The sequence below is a fragment of the Carlito syrichta genome, unplaced genomic scaffold, assembly GCF_000164805.1.
Source record: "Carlito syrichta isolate Samal-C Ts95f unplaced genomic scaffold, Tarsius_syrichta-2.0.1 Scaffold310961, whole genome shotgun sequence".
In the NCBI taxonomy this organism is placed as follows: domain Eukaryota; kingdom Metazoa; phylum Chordata; class Mammalia; order Primates; family Tarsiidae; genus Carlito; species Carlito syrichta.
Genome location: NW_007255057.1, coordinates 191,908 through 206,075, shown reverse-complemented (window position 1 = coordinate 206,075; position 14,168 = coordinate 191,908). Strand labels below are relative to the sequence as shown.

Genomic DNA, 14,168 nt, shown 5'->3' with positions numbered 1-14,168 from the left:
CTCTAATAAATCTCTTGGCCTCAAAGGGTGTTGAGTCTTGCTGGCGCCACCGTCCTTCAAATAATACTACAGAAAGTTTTTAAAAATATGTTTAAGTGTGGGCACATAGAGTAAGAGGCATCTCACAGGGGCCTAGAAGAAGCAGTAACACCTGGTAAAAACTTGAACACAGGGAAAGAGAGAGGAAGTTCAGGGTCAAAACAGCAGTAAGATCAACAGCTCCACATCTATTCTTTCCACCTTTAGTCTGTTTATGTTGATCAACTCAAATGATACTGCCAGAGTCAACATCCAGAAGTACATCTCTGATGTGTCCTTCTCTGTTGATATTGAAACCACACAAGGCGGTAGAATCCTGGATCCCTGAGTCATCACTGGGAGGCAAGTTGCCCAGGAGAATTGCCCAAGCTCTCCCTTGGACTTGGGCCCTACTGAGCTAAGCCACTGAATGGTTTGTTACAACAGTTAAAGTTAATCGCCCTGACAAACAGTTAACATTAATTAGCTGACTAATGCAGAAGGCTTGGCAAGGTAATGTAATTTGCCCAAGATCTCAGCGTTTGGTGGTAGTATGGCTCCTAGAAACTTAGTCTGGTTGACATTAAAGACTGTTCCGTAAATATAATTTCTGTGCTTAGACAAGAACAGAGAAAGGTTTTGTGAGAACCATGGGCTCAAACCATTTGGTAGGAGAGAGAAGATAAAAGAGTGGGTTGCAGTGAAGAAGGCATTAGGGGCTCATTTTATGAATGTGCCAGCTCTATGGAAAGTACCTTATTGGTGGACATTCATATGACTTCTATTTTTGAATGTTACAAGCAGAGTTTTGGAGAATATCTCTAGAGCTAAGTATTTGCAAGCAAACATGATAGTTCCATAGGAATCCTTGTGAAGTAAATTCCTTTGTCAAAGGTTATCCAAAACATCAAGGTTTTTGGGATAGCCTGTCAAACTGTTATCCAGAGAAGTTGTACCAAAGCACAGGGGTGCCAGAACTGTATGAATGTGCCCTGGAAAACTTACATTTTCTTAGAACTTTAAGGACATATGTCTGATTGCATTCTTTAAGGCTAACAAAAAGAGATACCAGACTCCAGGAATAAGACTATAGCCCTCTTTGACCCAGGAGGTCTTGGTGATTTACAGCGGGCACATTTTTGCATTTTTAAGTACCCTGGGAATGAAAAAATTTATCTTAATGAGCATGAAAGAAGCCACAGTGTGTTTTCAGGAAGAAGCCCAAGGTAACTCAGGTCTTGTTCAGGTCTGACCATACCCTTGTTGACACAGCTCTGAACTGTTCACAGGATTATTATTATTTTTTTAAGTGGTATTTCCCTCCCAGGCTGATTTTGTTTGCACCCTGTGTTTCTGGCAAACTGCCCTCCCCCTCCCCCAATACAAGTGATAACAAGATATTCAACCATTTTAATTTTAATTTTTTGACTATTGTTTAACACCAAGGCTGAAGTTAATCACTCCTTCCAACCTGTGTTTATTTAGATAATAGGGCTGGCTGCTCTAAAGTGGCGCTGTCTTGGCAGTGGCAATTGATCTTTGGCACCTTGATCTTGATCTTTTGGCACCTTGATCTTTGGCTGAAAATTCCAGGCCTGCCCACACTTGGCCTTGGAATGGCCTTCGCCCAACCTTTAAGGCCCATTGTGTGATTTTCTCATCTTCTTATTAAGGAAATAGCAGAATCCCTGGAGCCCACCCAGAAAATGTAACCACAGCAGGGAATGACGCACTACAGTGGATGCCCAGCCAGGAGAATTTTCTGAAACCTCGAGTCCTCAGGCCCAGGTCTTTGAAGGATTCACTCCCTTCTTGTGTTAGAATGATGCCTTCCTGCTGGTATTCACTGAGGACCAATGATGATCAATCGCTTTCATGCCTTCCTTTCAGTTTCTCTTCCACTGGATGAGGTGTAAGTTCTGATGGATCTGACTTGCTGTAAGATCTTTCAAAATAACTTTGGGTCAGCCACCCTCAAGGTAAGATATCACATGTTTCTTGCTTTGAACCGGCAGGACAGTAAGATGTCACTTTTTGGAGAAGGTCTCACAACTGCCCATCAGTCTTGCTGCTCTCCATTTTATTTAATGGATATGTTGTCAGTCTTTGTACTAGTTTGCTATGGCATACCACAAGCATGTACCACAAACTGGGTGGCTTAAACGCCAGAAATTTATTTCCTCACAGTTTTGGATGCTGGAAGTCTGAGATAAGGTGTTAGAAGGGTCGGTTCCTTCTGAGGCCCCTCTTCTTGGCTTGCAGATGATGTCTCCTCCCCATGTTTTCACATGTCTTCTCTCTCTGTCTCTCTGTGTCCTAATCCCCTCTTCTTATAAGGATGCCCAATATGTCATATTGGGTTAGGGCCCACCCATATGACCTCAGTGTAACTTAATTATCCCTTTAAAGAATGTGTCCCTGCCTGGATGACAGAGCAAGATTCCTATGCAAAACAAAACAAAACACATGTGACCCAAAATAAGATCACATCTGAGATACTTGGGGGTTAGTACGTCAACATATGAATGGGGGGCACAAGTTAGCCCATAACATCCTTTGAGATGGCCCCCAATGATTCTTACCTCCTAGAATGCATGTCCTCTGCAACCTCCTTCAAACATGAATTAGAACTGGTCTGGGTGACCAATAGAGTATGGCAGAGGTGAGAGCAAATGGCTTCCACTAGTTCTCTGTGTCACTTTTTCTGGGAGAAACCAGGCTGCCACATTGTGGGGAGACTCAAGAGATGCATGTGGGGAGGAGCTGAAACCTCCCACCAACAGTCAGCACCTGTCCCCTATATGAGTCAGCCCCTTTGCAAGGCCAGCCCTCAGGTGACTGCAGCCCCAGCCAAAATCTGGCTGCAACCTTGAGTGACCTAATGAGACTGAGTAGAAACTGCCAGACTGTGCCACCCCTGAGTTCTTGTCCCACAGGAATATGTGTTTTGTTTTTAGTCATTAAATTTTGGGGTATTTTGCTACAAAGCAACAACAAAGGAATCTACATGTGGATACTTGGAAGAGGATTGCTGGGGTAACAAAATTCTCAGACCGTGGAATGGCTATGGGACAGGGCAGTGGGCATGAGTTTTGGGAGTCTTGAGGGGAGCATTAGGGAAGATCCAAGGGCCTTGAAGGGGAGCCCATCGCCTGTCATCATTGTGTCCTGAGGTCAAGTGCATCTTCAAGGTAGAGTTTCCCAACTTAACAGTGACTGGACACAGACATGTGGGATGTGTCCCCTCAGGTCCCTGGCGACCCAGGGCCATGGATGCTAGCATTGAGCAATGTTCCCATTTACCCCACTATCCATTTGGATGCAACTATCTATGTGCATGATAATGGGAAGGTCGGGCAGCACTGTTCAATATCAGGGTAGGGTGTGTGGGTGACACTGACCATCCCAGCTCCCACCTCTCCACAGTCTGTCCTGCCCTGATGCACCTCAGATGGGGCCATCTCAGGGTCTCATAATCAGAACACTGGGGCACTGACTTCCTTCCTCTGGGTCCAGAACTCGGAGGCTTTTTTGAGGCAGGTGTGAGCATCCTTAGGAGAAGTGTGCATCCCACCACAGGGATGGGAGGGTACCAATAGCCAGGCCTTGGGCAGACCTGAGGAGACTTATGGGGGCACTATGGCATCATACCTGTAATATACAGGGGCTTACACTGACGCCCTAACTTCCACCAGTTGGGCTCTCTCCACAGCCTCTTATTCCTTCTTCTTGAACTTATTCTACATATGACACACACAGAATTAAAAAAAAAAAATTAGCCCTATATAACAGACCTAAACTGCAAGGTCAGAAAAAATAGACTGCAGGGATGGAGAGAGAATTCTAACAAAAAAGGCATGTCAAGTGCTGCTGCCTCTACTCTGCCAGGAGCTCATAAAAAGTTGTACAATAAATAAATAAAGATTCCAACAGAAGAAAAAGGCAACATCTAGAAAGATGAGGTGTGCAAGTGCAAATACAATAACCACAAAAGCAGGGGGAAATGTTCAAGGTAATTCACAACCAAAGAGAGGCAAATGGAAACAGCATTGAAGGACCATTTAATGCCTCTTCAATTGGAAACAGATGGAGAAGTCATACATAAGGCTGCCCCAGTTGCAGGGAAACCCATGGTTGTACTTCCCTGCTCACACATAAATAAATTGATTCAATAAGTTTTTGGAAAGAACTTGACGATACATATGAAGCTTATGAACTACAAATGTGCCCATGCCCTCTTTTGGTATAAAACTTTTGGGAATTTATCCCAAGGAAATAATCCAGATGAAAAAAAAAGCTATAAACACAAGCTTATGATATATTATTTATAATATTTGAAAGTCAGAAAAAAATGAAAGATATCCAGCCACTAGGGAACATTAAGTAAACTGTTTAACAAGATATTAGGAAGTGATCTACACTGTTAGGATCTTGCTGGCCACATGGAAAAACACGCATGCTATAATGTTAAAGGAAAAAAAAGGCAGCATGCCAATGTATCTGCTTTAGAATTGCCATTATATGAAGATTGTTCTACGACTTGAAAGAAATCCAGAAAAATAAGTCTTTCCTCTGATGGGTAAAATTTGTGGTTGAATCTTTTCTTATTTCTGTTCAATGTTACTATGGTATGTGCAGAACAATAAGAATGATGATGATGATGATTGTTTAGAAAGAACTGGAAATGCTCTCCTGAAAGAACTGGAAATGCAGTACCTGAGGGCTAAAGCCACACTCAGCTGTTGAGAAAACCAAGTGGTGCCTGGCCATGGAGAGCTTCCCTGAGGCCCGCTGGGTCTTAGGACGTGTGCTCCCAATAGGGTAGTCAGAGTCTGAGGCAGATGGGGTTCTGTCAGACCAAGAGGACAAGGACATAAATGACCCTCTCAAACCAGGTGTGCCAGGCCTTGAACTACAGAGCACCCTTACAGAGATCTGTGGTGAGAACCAACCTCTCGAGCCTTTTGCAACCTACCAAGCTCATGCTGGCTTGTAGGGTTATGGTTACATAGCTCTTTCCTCTTCTTCAAAGCAGCACAGTTGAGCTGCAGGAATCAGTTGGAAAGCAGAGCAGAGATCCCACACACACTGGCAGCCCATGGCGCGGATGTGGCCTGTAGGCATGTTTTGTTTGGCTCACACAGTATTTCAAAAGTTAAAAAAAAAATCTGCTGCTGGGAGCAGTGGCTCATGCCTGTATCCCAACACTTTGGGAAGCGGAAGTGAGGATTGCCTGAGCTCATGGGTTTGAGACCAGCTTGGGTAACATGGTGAGACCTCGTCTCCACAAATAATTAAAAAAAAAAAAAAATCAGCCAGACGTGGTGGTGGCACACATCTGTAGTTCCAGCTACTTGGATGGCTGAGGCAGAAGGATCGCCTGAGCCCAGCAGGTTGAGGCTGCAGTGGCCGTGAGCGTGCCCCTGCATTTCTGCCTGGGTGACAGTGTGAGACTCCAACTGAAAAAAAACCCAATCTGGATTTCCAGTATCTCATGAGTGGGCGGAAACTGTGACAACACCAGCTCCATATTCCCAGCTTGCAACCAGATGACGATCTGTCCTCAGAGCCAGTGTGGGCGCCTCACTTAGGAGGGCTCTGATTCATTTACACATCTCAAGACTCACGTGGGCATCCCTTCTGTGCCAGGCACAGTCTAGTTGCTGGGGTTTCTACAGACCCGTCCCTGCAGAGCTCAGTTTCTGGAGCGACGGGACACACACATGCAATGTGGACTATTTTCATGCTATGAAGAGAATCCAACAGAGGGATGGCTCCCTTGAGAGGGACTGCAGGGATAAGGCACCACGCTGGCAGGTGCCTGGGGAAATGTCTCTGAGATGACATCCGAGTCAGTCCCTGAATCCCAAGTCAGAGCCAGCCATACAAGATGTGAGGTAAGAACCGTCCAGTCCAAAGGCAGAACTCGTGCAAAGGCCAGGGGTATGAATGAGCAGTGAGGGAGGAAGGCAGAGAGACCGGAAGGACCACCGCTGGAGATTGTATGTATTCTAATTACAGCAGGCAGAGTGGAGAGCTGTAAGAGGGAGAGGTGGGCAACGTGATCTGATTTAGTTTAAATAAATCCCTCTGGTTGCTGCTAAGTGAAGAAAGGATGCAGCCCTGATGGTTCAGGGGAGAGATGCCTAGATTGGGGTGGGAGCAAAGTGGCCAGACTGCAGATGCACCACCATCAGGGGAAAGCCCATGAGACCTGAGCAGGGGTTGGAAGAACAGCTGGTGGGAGACGGGATCAAAAGACGGTATATGATATCTGATGATTCAGTGGAGAGGGCACACCAAGTGTAGTTTAAGACCTTCACGTACAGTCTACCTGGGCCAAGGAGTGAATTGTTTCTTTTTTAAAAATTATTTACCAAATTTTTAAAAATCTTGCTGTATTGCCTTGGCGGGTCTCGAGCTCCCAGGCTCAAGCGATCCTCCTGCCTCGGCCTCTCAAAGTGCTGGGATTACAGGTGTGAGCCACCGCGCACAGTTGCAAACGATTTCTTAGCACTCAGTTAGATGGAGAAAATGCGTCAGCACCGGGACCAAAGGTATGTATTTCTGCATGCATGGTTATGCCCTCAGCACTGACCTCAAAGGTGAGGACAGAGTTGAGGCTTGTGTGGGAGGCTGAGGGCTGGACGGACGAGGCACCCTCAGGATCCTTTGATTTTTTTCCCTTTGAGCCTTTTCACACTGCAGAACACGGCAAGAGGGCTCTGGCTCACAAATGCAGCAAAGAGCCTGGTCCTCACCTTGTATGCACACCAGAGGCAACACACAGAAGTATTTCATTTCAAAGGAGGAGGGAGAAGGATGAGCAGGTGGTATTTGCTCTATGAGTTCAAGCTTTTTACCTTGAGCAGTCAAGCAAATGCCACAGTGTTCCATTCTCAGACACTTCCATGTCAGAGAGCGTGACTGATGGCCTTAGAAAAGTCAGCTGCCTGCAGATTCCTTCTCCTGCCTCTTAGCCATGGGGTCTGCTAACATTTTTTTGTCTGATTACTTCTCCCTTTTTTTTTGAGTTGGAGTCTCACTCTGTTACCCAGGCTGGAGTGCAGTGGCATGATTATAGTCACCCCGACATTGACCTGCTGGGCTCTGGCGATCCTTCCGCCTCAGTTTTCCAAGTAGCCGGAACTACAGGCACGCGCTATCATGCTCAGCTGATTTTTTATTTATTGTAGAGACAAGGTCTCGCCAAGTTGCCCGGGCTGGTCTTGAACCCATGAACTCAAGCAATCCTCTCACCACGGCCTCCCAAAGTGCTGGGATTACAGGCTGAGCCACCGAGCCTGGCCTACTTTTCCCTTTTAAATCCAACTCTCAGTAGCCTACTGAGTGCAAACCATTCAGCCTGCATATCTAACTGCTTGGCTGACTGAATTCTGTTCAAAAGAACAACTGAAGTAGATGTTACTCTTTGCTGTTTACCAAACCTCAAGCAGCTAAATTAGATTTGTAAGCCTGAGAGATGGAGTGCTCCTCCTAATGTTAAGAAATAGAGGCCAGGCACAGAGGCTCACACCTGCAATCCCAGCATATTGGGAGACCAAGGCAGGAGGACTGCTTGAGCCCAGGAGTTCAAGACACCCTGGGTAACATAGCAAGACCTTGTCTCAAAATAAATAAAATAAAATAAAACAAAACAAAATAAAATCTGAGCATGGTGGCACATGCCTGTAGTCCCAGCTATTTCGGGAGGCTGAGGTGGAAGGATTGCTTGGTCCCAGGAGGTCACAGATGCCGTGAGCCACCACACTCCAGCCTGGGTGACAGAGTGAGACCCCCAACTCAAAAAAATGAAGAAAAGAAAGAGAAAAATAGAGAAGGGGGTAGAACCCGTAAAGAAGAAATGGAGCCTACAATGCCATACACAACTCCTACGAAAGTTCTAGAAAGCTTAAGAATTAATGAAAAGAACGTGAAGTTCCTTTTGCAGGAAGGGATTAGATCACCATGGGTCCACCCTCAGGAACCTAGATACCATAGGCAGCCCCTGCAGGGTGTTAGAAGGATGTGATGGATTCGCTTTTTAGAAGGACGCCTCTGGCCACGGGAAGAAAGACAAGCTGGGGAGCAGGGAGACTCCTATAGTGACCCAGGCAATGATCCCTTTTCCTAAGGCACAAGCAGGGAAAAGGGAGGAGGGGGTGGAGACATTTAAGAGACAGAAACCCACAGCGTCTGTTGGAACACCAGCAGGTGTTATCTGAGAGGGAGGGTGGAGTTTCAAGAGCCCCGGAACCCAGGCTTTGGGACCTTGGGCTGCCTCTTTGCTCTCTTGAGTCCCATCTGAGTGTGTGCCTGTGTAGTTAGTTGACTCTACACTCATTTTTTTCAGATCCAAGGAATTACTTAGGCATGCGTTTCTTTCTAAAATTAATGTTGAATTTCAGATTTGATTCGTGAATCAGTTGTAGCAATCTAATACACTAAGGAGCTCATTTTAGATTTTGATCCATAAGTGCAATTCCTTGAGTGGTTTCACAGCTAAGTCTATTCCTTCTGGTGATATAGCAGAGAGATCAAGTTTTTTCACTGCCGCAAACTGGAGTGTGTTGGCTAACTTGACGTGTCAGTTTGACTAGGCTGTAGTGTCCAGCTGCTTGGTCAAACACAAGCCTAGGTGTTACTTTGGAGACATTTTTCAGATGTGACTAACGTTTAAATCAGCAGACTTGAGTGGAGCGAATAACCTGCCATCATGTGGGTGGGCCTCACCCAATCAGTTGAAGGCTTTCAGAGCTACAACTAACTGAGTTTTCCCTAAAAAGGAATTCCCTTCTCAAGACCGCAACACAGAAAACCTGCCTTGAGTTTCCAGCCTGATGTCCTGGAGAATTTGGACTCAAGAACTTGACTCTTCCCTGGGTCTCCAGCCTGCTCTACAGATCTCAGACTTGCAGGCCCCACAATCTTATGAAGCAATTCCTTAAGATCTCTCTTTAGGTTGGGTGCAGTGACTCAAGCCTATAATCCTGGCAATTTGGGAAGCCGAGGGGGGAGGATCACTTGAGCCCAGGAGTCCAAGACCAGCCTGGGCAACATAGCAAGACTTCCTCTCTAGAAAAATAAAAATAAAATTAGCTGGATGTGGCTGTGCACGCCTATAATCCCAACTACCCAAGAGGCTGAGGCAGGAGAATCGCCTGAGCCCAGGAGGTCGAGGCTGCGGTGAGCCATGATGGTGCCACCGCACTCTGGCCTGGATAACAGGGTGAGACTCTGACTCAAAAAACAAAAACAACGATGACGAAGAGACACCTACCAAAGGGGGGAAGCCGCTCTGCTTCCGAGGAGCAGACATCCCTTTCCTGGGTCCTCCTGCCGTAGGTAGCAGAGTAGATGTTGAGAAACTTGGATTCGTGGCAGTGTAGCTTCAGCTCCTGGTCTTCACACACGGTTTTGTTTTTTAGTTCATCTGAAGCAGAAACAAAAATCGGCGGCACAGTCAGCTTCCCCTGGAGGAATCGCTGAGCATGGTCCCATCTGAGCTGGGTCGCTCAGGATGACCCTGGGGCTGCTCCCTGAGAAGGGGGCAGTCAGGATGACCCTGCCTGCCCAGGGGGTCTCTGACCCTGGGAAACAAAGCCTTCTGCAGGAAGTGGGTGGACAGTGGCCTATGGACAAGCACAGAGACCCCAGGAATTATACTAAGGGGCAAACAGAGGAAAGGTGGCGGGGAAGGAGGCAAGCACACAGGTTAGGTCCCAGGAAGTGTCTAGCCGTAAAGCAAGTTTCTCTCTCTCCCCACTTGAGTCACATGTTCCTTTGTGGAAGGGAGCCTTTTCTCAAATATTGACTTGTGATCCACACAGGGGAAGACCAGGAATGAATTACCTGAAAGAAGCATTAGACTTCTGGAGAGAGACCGGTTAAACCTCACCAATGCCTTTGCAACTGGTTTCCCCATTTGTGTATTTAAAAAGCAAAAAAAGGTCGGGCTCGGTGGCTCAGCCTGTAATCCCGCGCCTTGGGAGGATGAGGTGAGTGGATTGCCTGATCCCGCGGGTTCGAGATCCGCCTGGGCAACTTGGCGAGACCTCATCTCTACAATAAATCAAAAACTAGCCAGGCATGGTAGCGCATGCCTGTAGTTCCAGCTACTTGGAAAGCTGAGGCGGAAGGATCACCGGAGCCCAGCAGATCGAGGCTGCGGGGCCAGGAGCGGCCACTGCACTCCAGTCTGGGTGACAGAGTGAGACTCCAACTCAAAAAAAAAAAATAAAAATAAAAAGCAAAAAAGGTCAGATGTGGTGGCTCACACCTGAAATCCCAGCACTTCGAGAGGCTGAGGCAGGAGGCCTGCTTAAGGCCAAAGTGTTTGAAACTAGCTTAGGCAACACAGGGAGACCCTACCTCTATCCCACCCCACCCAAAAAAGCCAGACATGGTGGCATGTGCCTGTAGTCCCAGCTACTCAGGAAGCCAAGGCGGAAAGATTGCTTGAGCCCAAATTATCCCTTTGCTAGAAAGGGGGCAAAAACAAGGCACTGTGTCTATTAAGAATTCCTCTTTAGAGAAATATGAAAAGTCTGCCCCAAATCTGGTAAAATCCAGGAACAATTGACCCTCAAGCTGATGGTGCATTCTAGGTTAGGATGATCCGAACCAGGTCGTACTTTGTTCCCAAAGAATTTAGGAAAAAATTTGTTTGTTTAATCTGCTTACCATAGTAAACTCTTTCTTTGCAATGTCATACAGGGTTGGCATTATAAATGCACTGCTGGAGAAAATAGTAAAAAAAAAAAATGTAAGTGTACCCCAAAACCATTTGATGAGTAAAAATGATTAATAATGATTTGATTTTTAAAAGTAAAAAACCAGGTGTGGTGGCTCATGCCTGCAATCCCAGCACTTTGGGAAGCAGAGGTGAGAGGATTGCCTGAGTCCTAGGGTCAAGACCACCCGGGCAACTTAGTGAGACCTCATCTCTACAACAAATCAAAAAAATCAGCCAGGCATGGTGGTGCATGCCTGTAGTTCCAGCTACTTGGAAGGCTGGGGCGGAAGGATCGCCTGAGCCCAGCAGGTCAAGGCTGCAGTGACTGTGAGCGTGCCACTGCACTCCAGCCTGGGTGACAGAGTAAGACTCTGAATTAAAAAAAAAATGTAACACCAACCAACATTCCAGACACAAAAACAAAAAAGGTCAGATATGGTGACTCCCACCTGAAGTTCCAGCACTTTGAGAGTATGGGATAGTATGATCCTATTGATATGAAATATCCAGAAAAGGCAAACCTACAGGGGCAAAATATAGACTAGTGGTTACCTGAGACTGCAGGTAGGATCAAAGAGTGACAGCAAATGTACACAGGGAAGATTTCTGAGATAGCAGGAATGTTCTACAGCTAGATTATGGTCATGGTTGCACAACTCAGTATGTTTTTGACTAAAAAAAAAACAACAACAACCCTGAACTGTGCACTCAAGAAGAGTGAATTTTACTTTATTTTTGAGCTGGAATCTCACTCCGTCAAGAATGAATTCAATACTATATAAATTATGTCTCAATAAAGATATTTTAGAAATAATAATAGCCAATATTCACTGAGTACTTCCTCTCAATTAGGCCCTATTGTAAAATCTTTAAATGTATTAAATAATTTAACACTCAAAACAGCCCTTCTGTGAACTACCTTTTCATTGTGTGTTGGATTTGTGGAAGTTGTTGGTAGGAGTGATGAAGTGGTTCATATAATTTGGATGCTAACTTTTTTTTTTGAGTCAAAGTCTTACTCTGTTGCCCAGGTTGGAGTGCAGTAGCATGCTCATGGCCACCGCGGCCTTGACCGGATAGGCTGGGCTCGGGTGATCTTTCCATCTCAGCCTTCCAAGTAGCTGGAACTACTGTGCACCACCACGCCTGGCTAATTTTTTTGATTTATTGTAGAGACGAGGTCTCACCATGTTGCCCAGGCAGGTTTTTGAACCCCTAGGCTTACGCAATCCTCTCTCCTTTGCTTCCCAAAGTGTTGGGATTACAGGCGTGAGCCATCACGATGCTAACTTTTATCTCTTATATGTCAGGAAATCTTCCCCTAGCCTGTCACTTGTCTTAAGTTTTACAAAGTAAAAGTGAGGCAAACTACGGTGGGGACCATGGTTGTTTATTTGCATATATGATACCCCCTCACAATATTTTGTATTGAAAAAAATTCTAGCTGTACATCATCCCCTGTTCTGGAGTTTTCTGCTTTTAAATGACAACCACATAGCAGACAGGAACATCTTTTAGCAAAACGAACATTGGAGTTAACCTCAAACAAGAGCTCAATGACAGGAACTGCACGAAGTTGTCGGCTGATCTGGGATGGGAAGGTTATCCTAAGTGAATTAACTCAGAAGCAGAAAATCAAATATTACATGTTCTCACTTATAAGTGGGAGCTAAGCAGTGGGTACAAGGATGGGAGGAATAGTTCATGCCAGTAATCCCAGCACTTTGGGAGGCCGAGGCAAGAGAATTGCTTGAGCCCAGAAGTATTAGAGACTAGCCAAGGCAACATAGTGAGATCTCATCTCTACCAAAAAAAAAAAAAAAATCAAACAATTGGTTGAATGCGGTGGTGTGTGCCTGTAGTCCCAGATACTTGGAAGGCTGAGGAGGAAGGATTGCCTGAGCCCATGAGGTCAAGGCTGCAGTGAAGTGAGTCATGATCATGCCACTGCGCTCTAGCCTGGGCGGCAGAGTGAGACTTCAACTCAAAACAATACAAAAAGAGGGTACACATGGACAGAAAGACGGGAATGATGGACACTAGGGGAGGGAGGAAGGGAGGGTCAAAACATTACCTATTGGATATTTGGATGATGAGTATAACAGAAGCCATATTTTCACCATTACTCAACACACCTATGTAACAAACATGCACATGTGCTCCTTGAATGTAAGTCTTTAAAAATTTCATAAAAAAAGAAAGGGAAAGGAAATTAGTGCCCCATGCACCCCTGCCTTTAATTGTCTCACACGCCCATGTTTTCCTTCCTCATTTCTTTCCTGGACCGGAAGTGCAGGCTGCCCCTAATACACCTCAAGCCAAGTTTTCCAAATTGTGATCCGAGGCCCACTCATGAGTCTTGAAATCATGAGTGAGTTGTGACCGGCAATTTTTAAAAATAAATAATAAAGTAGTTAAGAAAATATCAAAGAGTGTCACATGAAGAAAGGATAAACACTGTTTTGTAATTAAAAATCATTTTTTTTCAGTTGTATTACATGAGTACGTGTTACACTGGACCAAATTGTAGTGTTTTCCTTGCTATGGACAATTTGGAAGCTTCCACCATAATCCTCACTAGGGCTATGGCACCTACTGGATCTTTCTATCCTGGACTCAGGAATGCCAAGCTGCAAACTTAAGACATAGAAGAAAATAGTTCCCAATATAAACTCCACATTTCTGTAACTTGTAAATTCCCAGGACTTTCTACCAAAAGCAGAGAAGTAGGCATGAAACCCAGTTCTGGACCACAGGAAGGAAAACACTGTAGGGTCTCAAGATTACTGCCAGCTCTGGCTCTGTCTTTTCATTCATGATGATGGGAACATTTAAGACTGATGAAAGGCTCGAGGCAGAAACCAGACTACAGACGCTCACAAAATCCCCATCCTTCTAGTAGTTTAGCAGACAGGAAGAACCGCCACAAGAAAGGGAAATTAAAATGGTGACTAAGCCAGTGTTTCAGCGGTCCTTTCCCCGCTAATTGGAATCTGAATACAACAGCTTCAACTGTTGTAGAGCCAAGGGAAGTTTTGTTTTCTTTTTCTAAATAAAAAGAATACTAAGTCTGACCCCAACATTGGAGGGTTTAGTTCTTTTTTCGTGAGTCATATCTGCACTGGCATGAGTTTTTCAGTGCTGTTTATGAGGAGATGCTAAATCCCACCAACACTGAAATTTTGCCTGACTTCAAAGGCCCAGAGTGAACGATGGCTTTTGATGCAGCGCAGAGGGCACAGATAGAAACCCCCAAAGAGCCAAAGTACCCTTCCAGCTAGCAGAACACCGAAAAATGTGAAGAATGCCTTCCGGTGGCAGATCTAGCCCACAAGAGAGTGAGACAGTGGGAGAGTGGGAGCAGCAGCACAAAACCCAGCTTTATCTCGGCGAACTGGAGACTTTTTAAACGGGC

General features: G+C 45.5%; 1 protein-coding gene across 1 annotated transcript in view; it reads right to left on the bottom strand.

Moving 5' to 3' along the window:
• EVA1C (eva-1 homolog C) overlaps positions 1-14,168 on the bottom strand; it is a 97,353-nt gene that overhangs the window by 25,005 nt on the left and 58,180 nt on the right. The window contains exon 5 of the mRNA XM_021717762.1: positions 9,299-9,451. Coding sequence (XP_021573437.1) covers positions 9,299-9,451 — 153 coding nt within the window. The remainder of the gene's footprint in view (positions 1-9,298; positions 9,452-14,168) is intronic.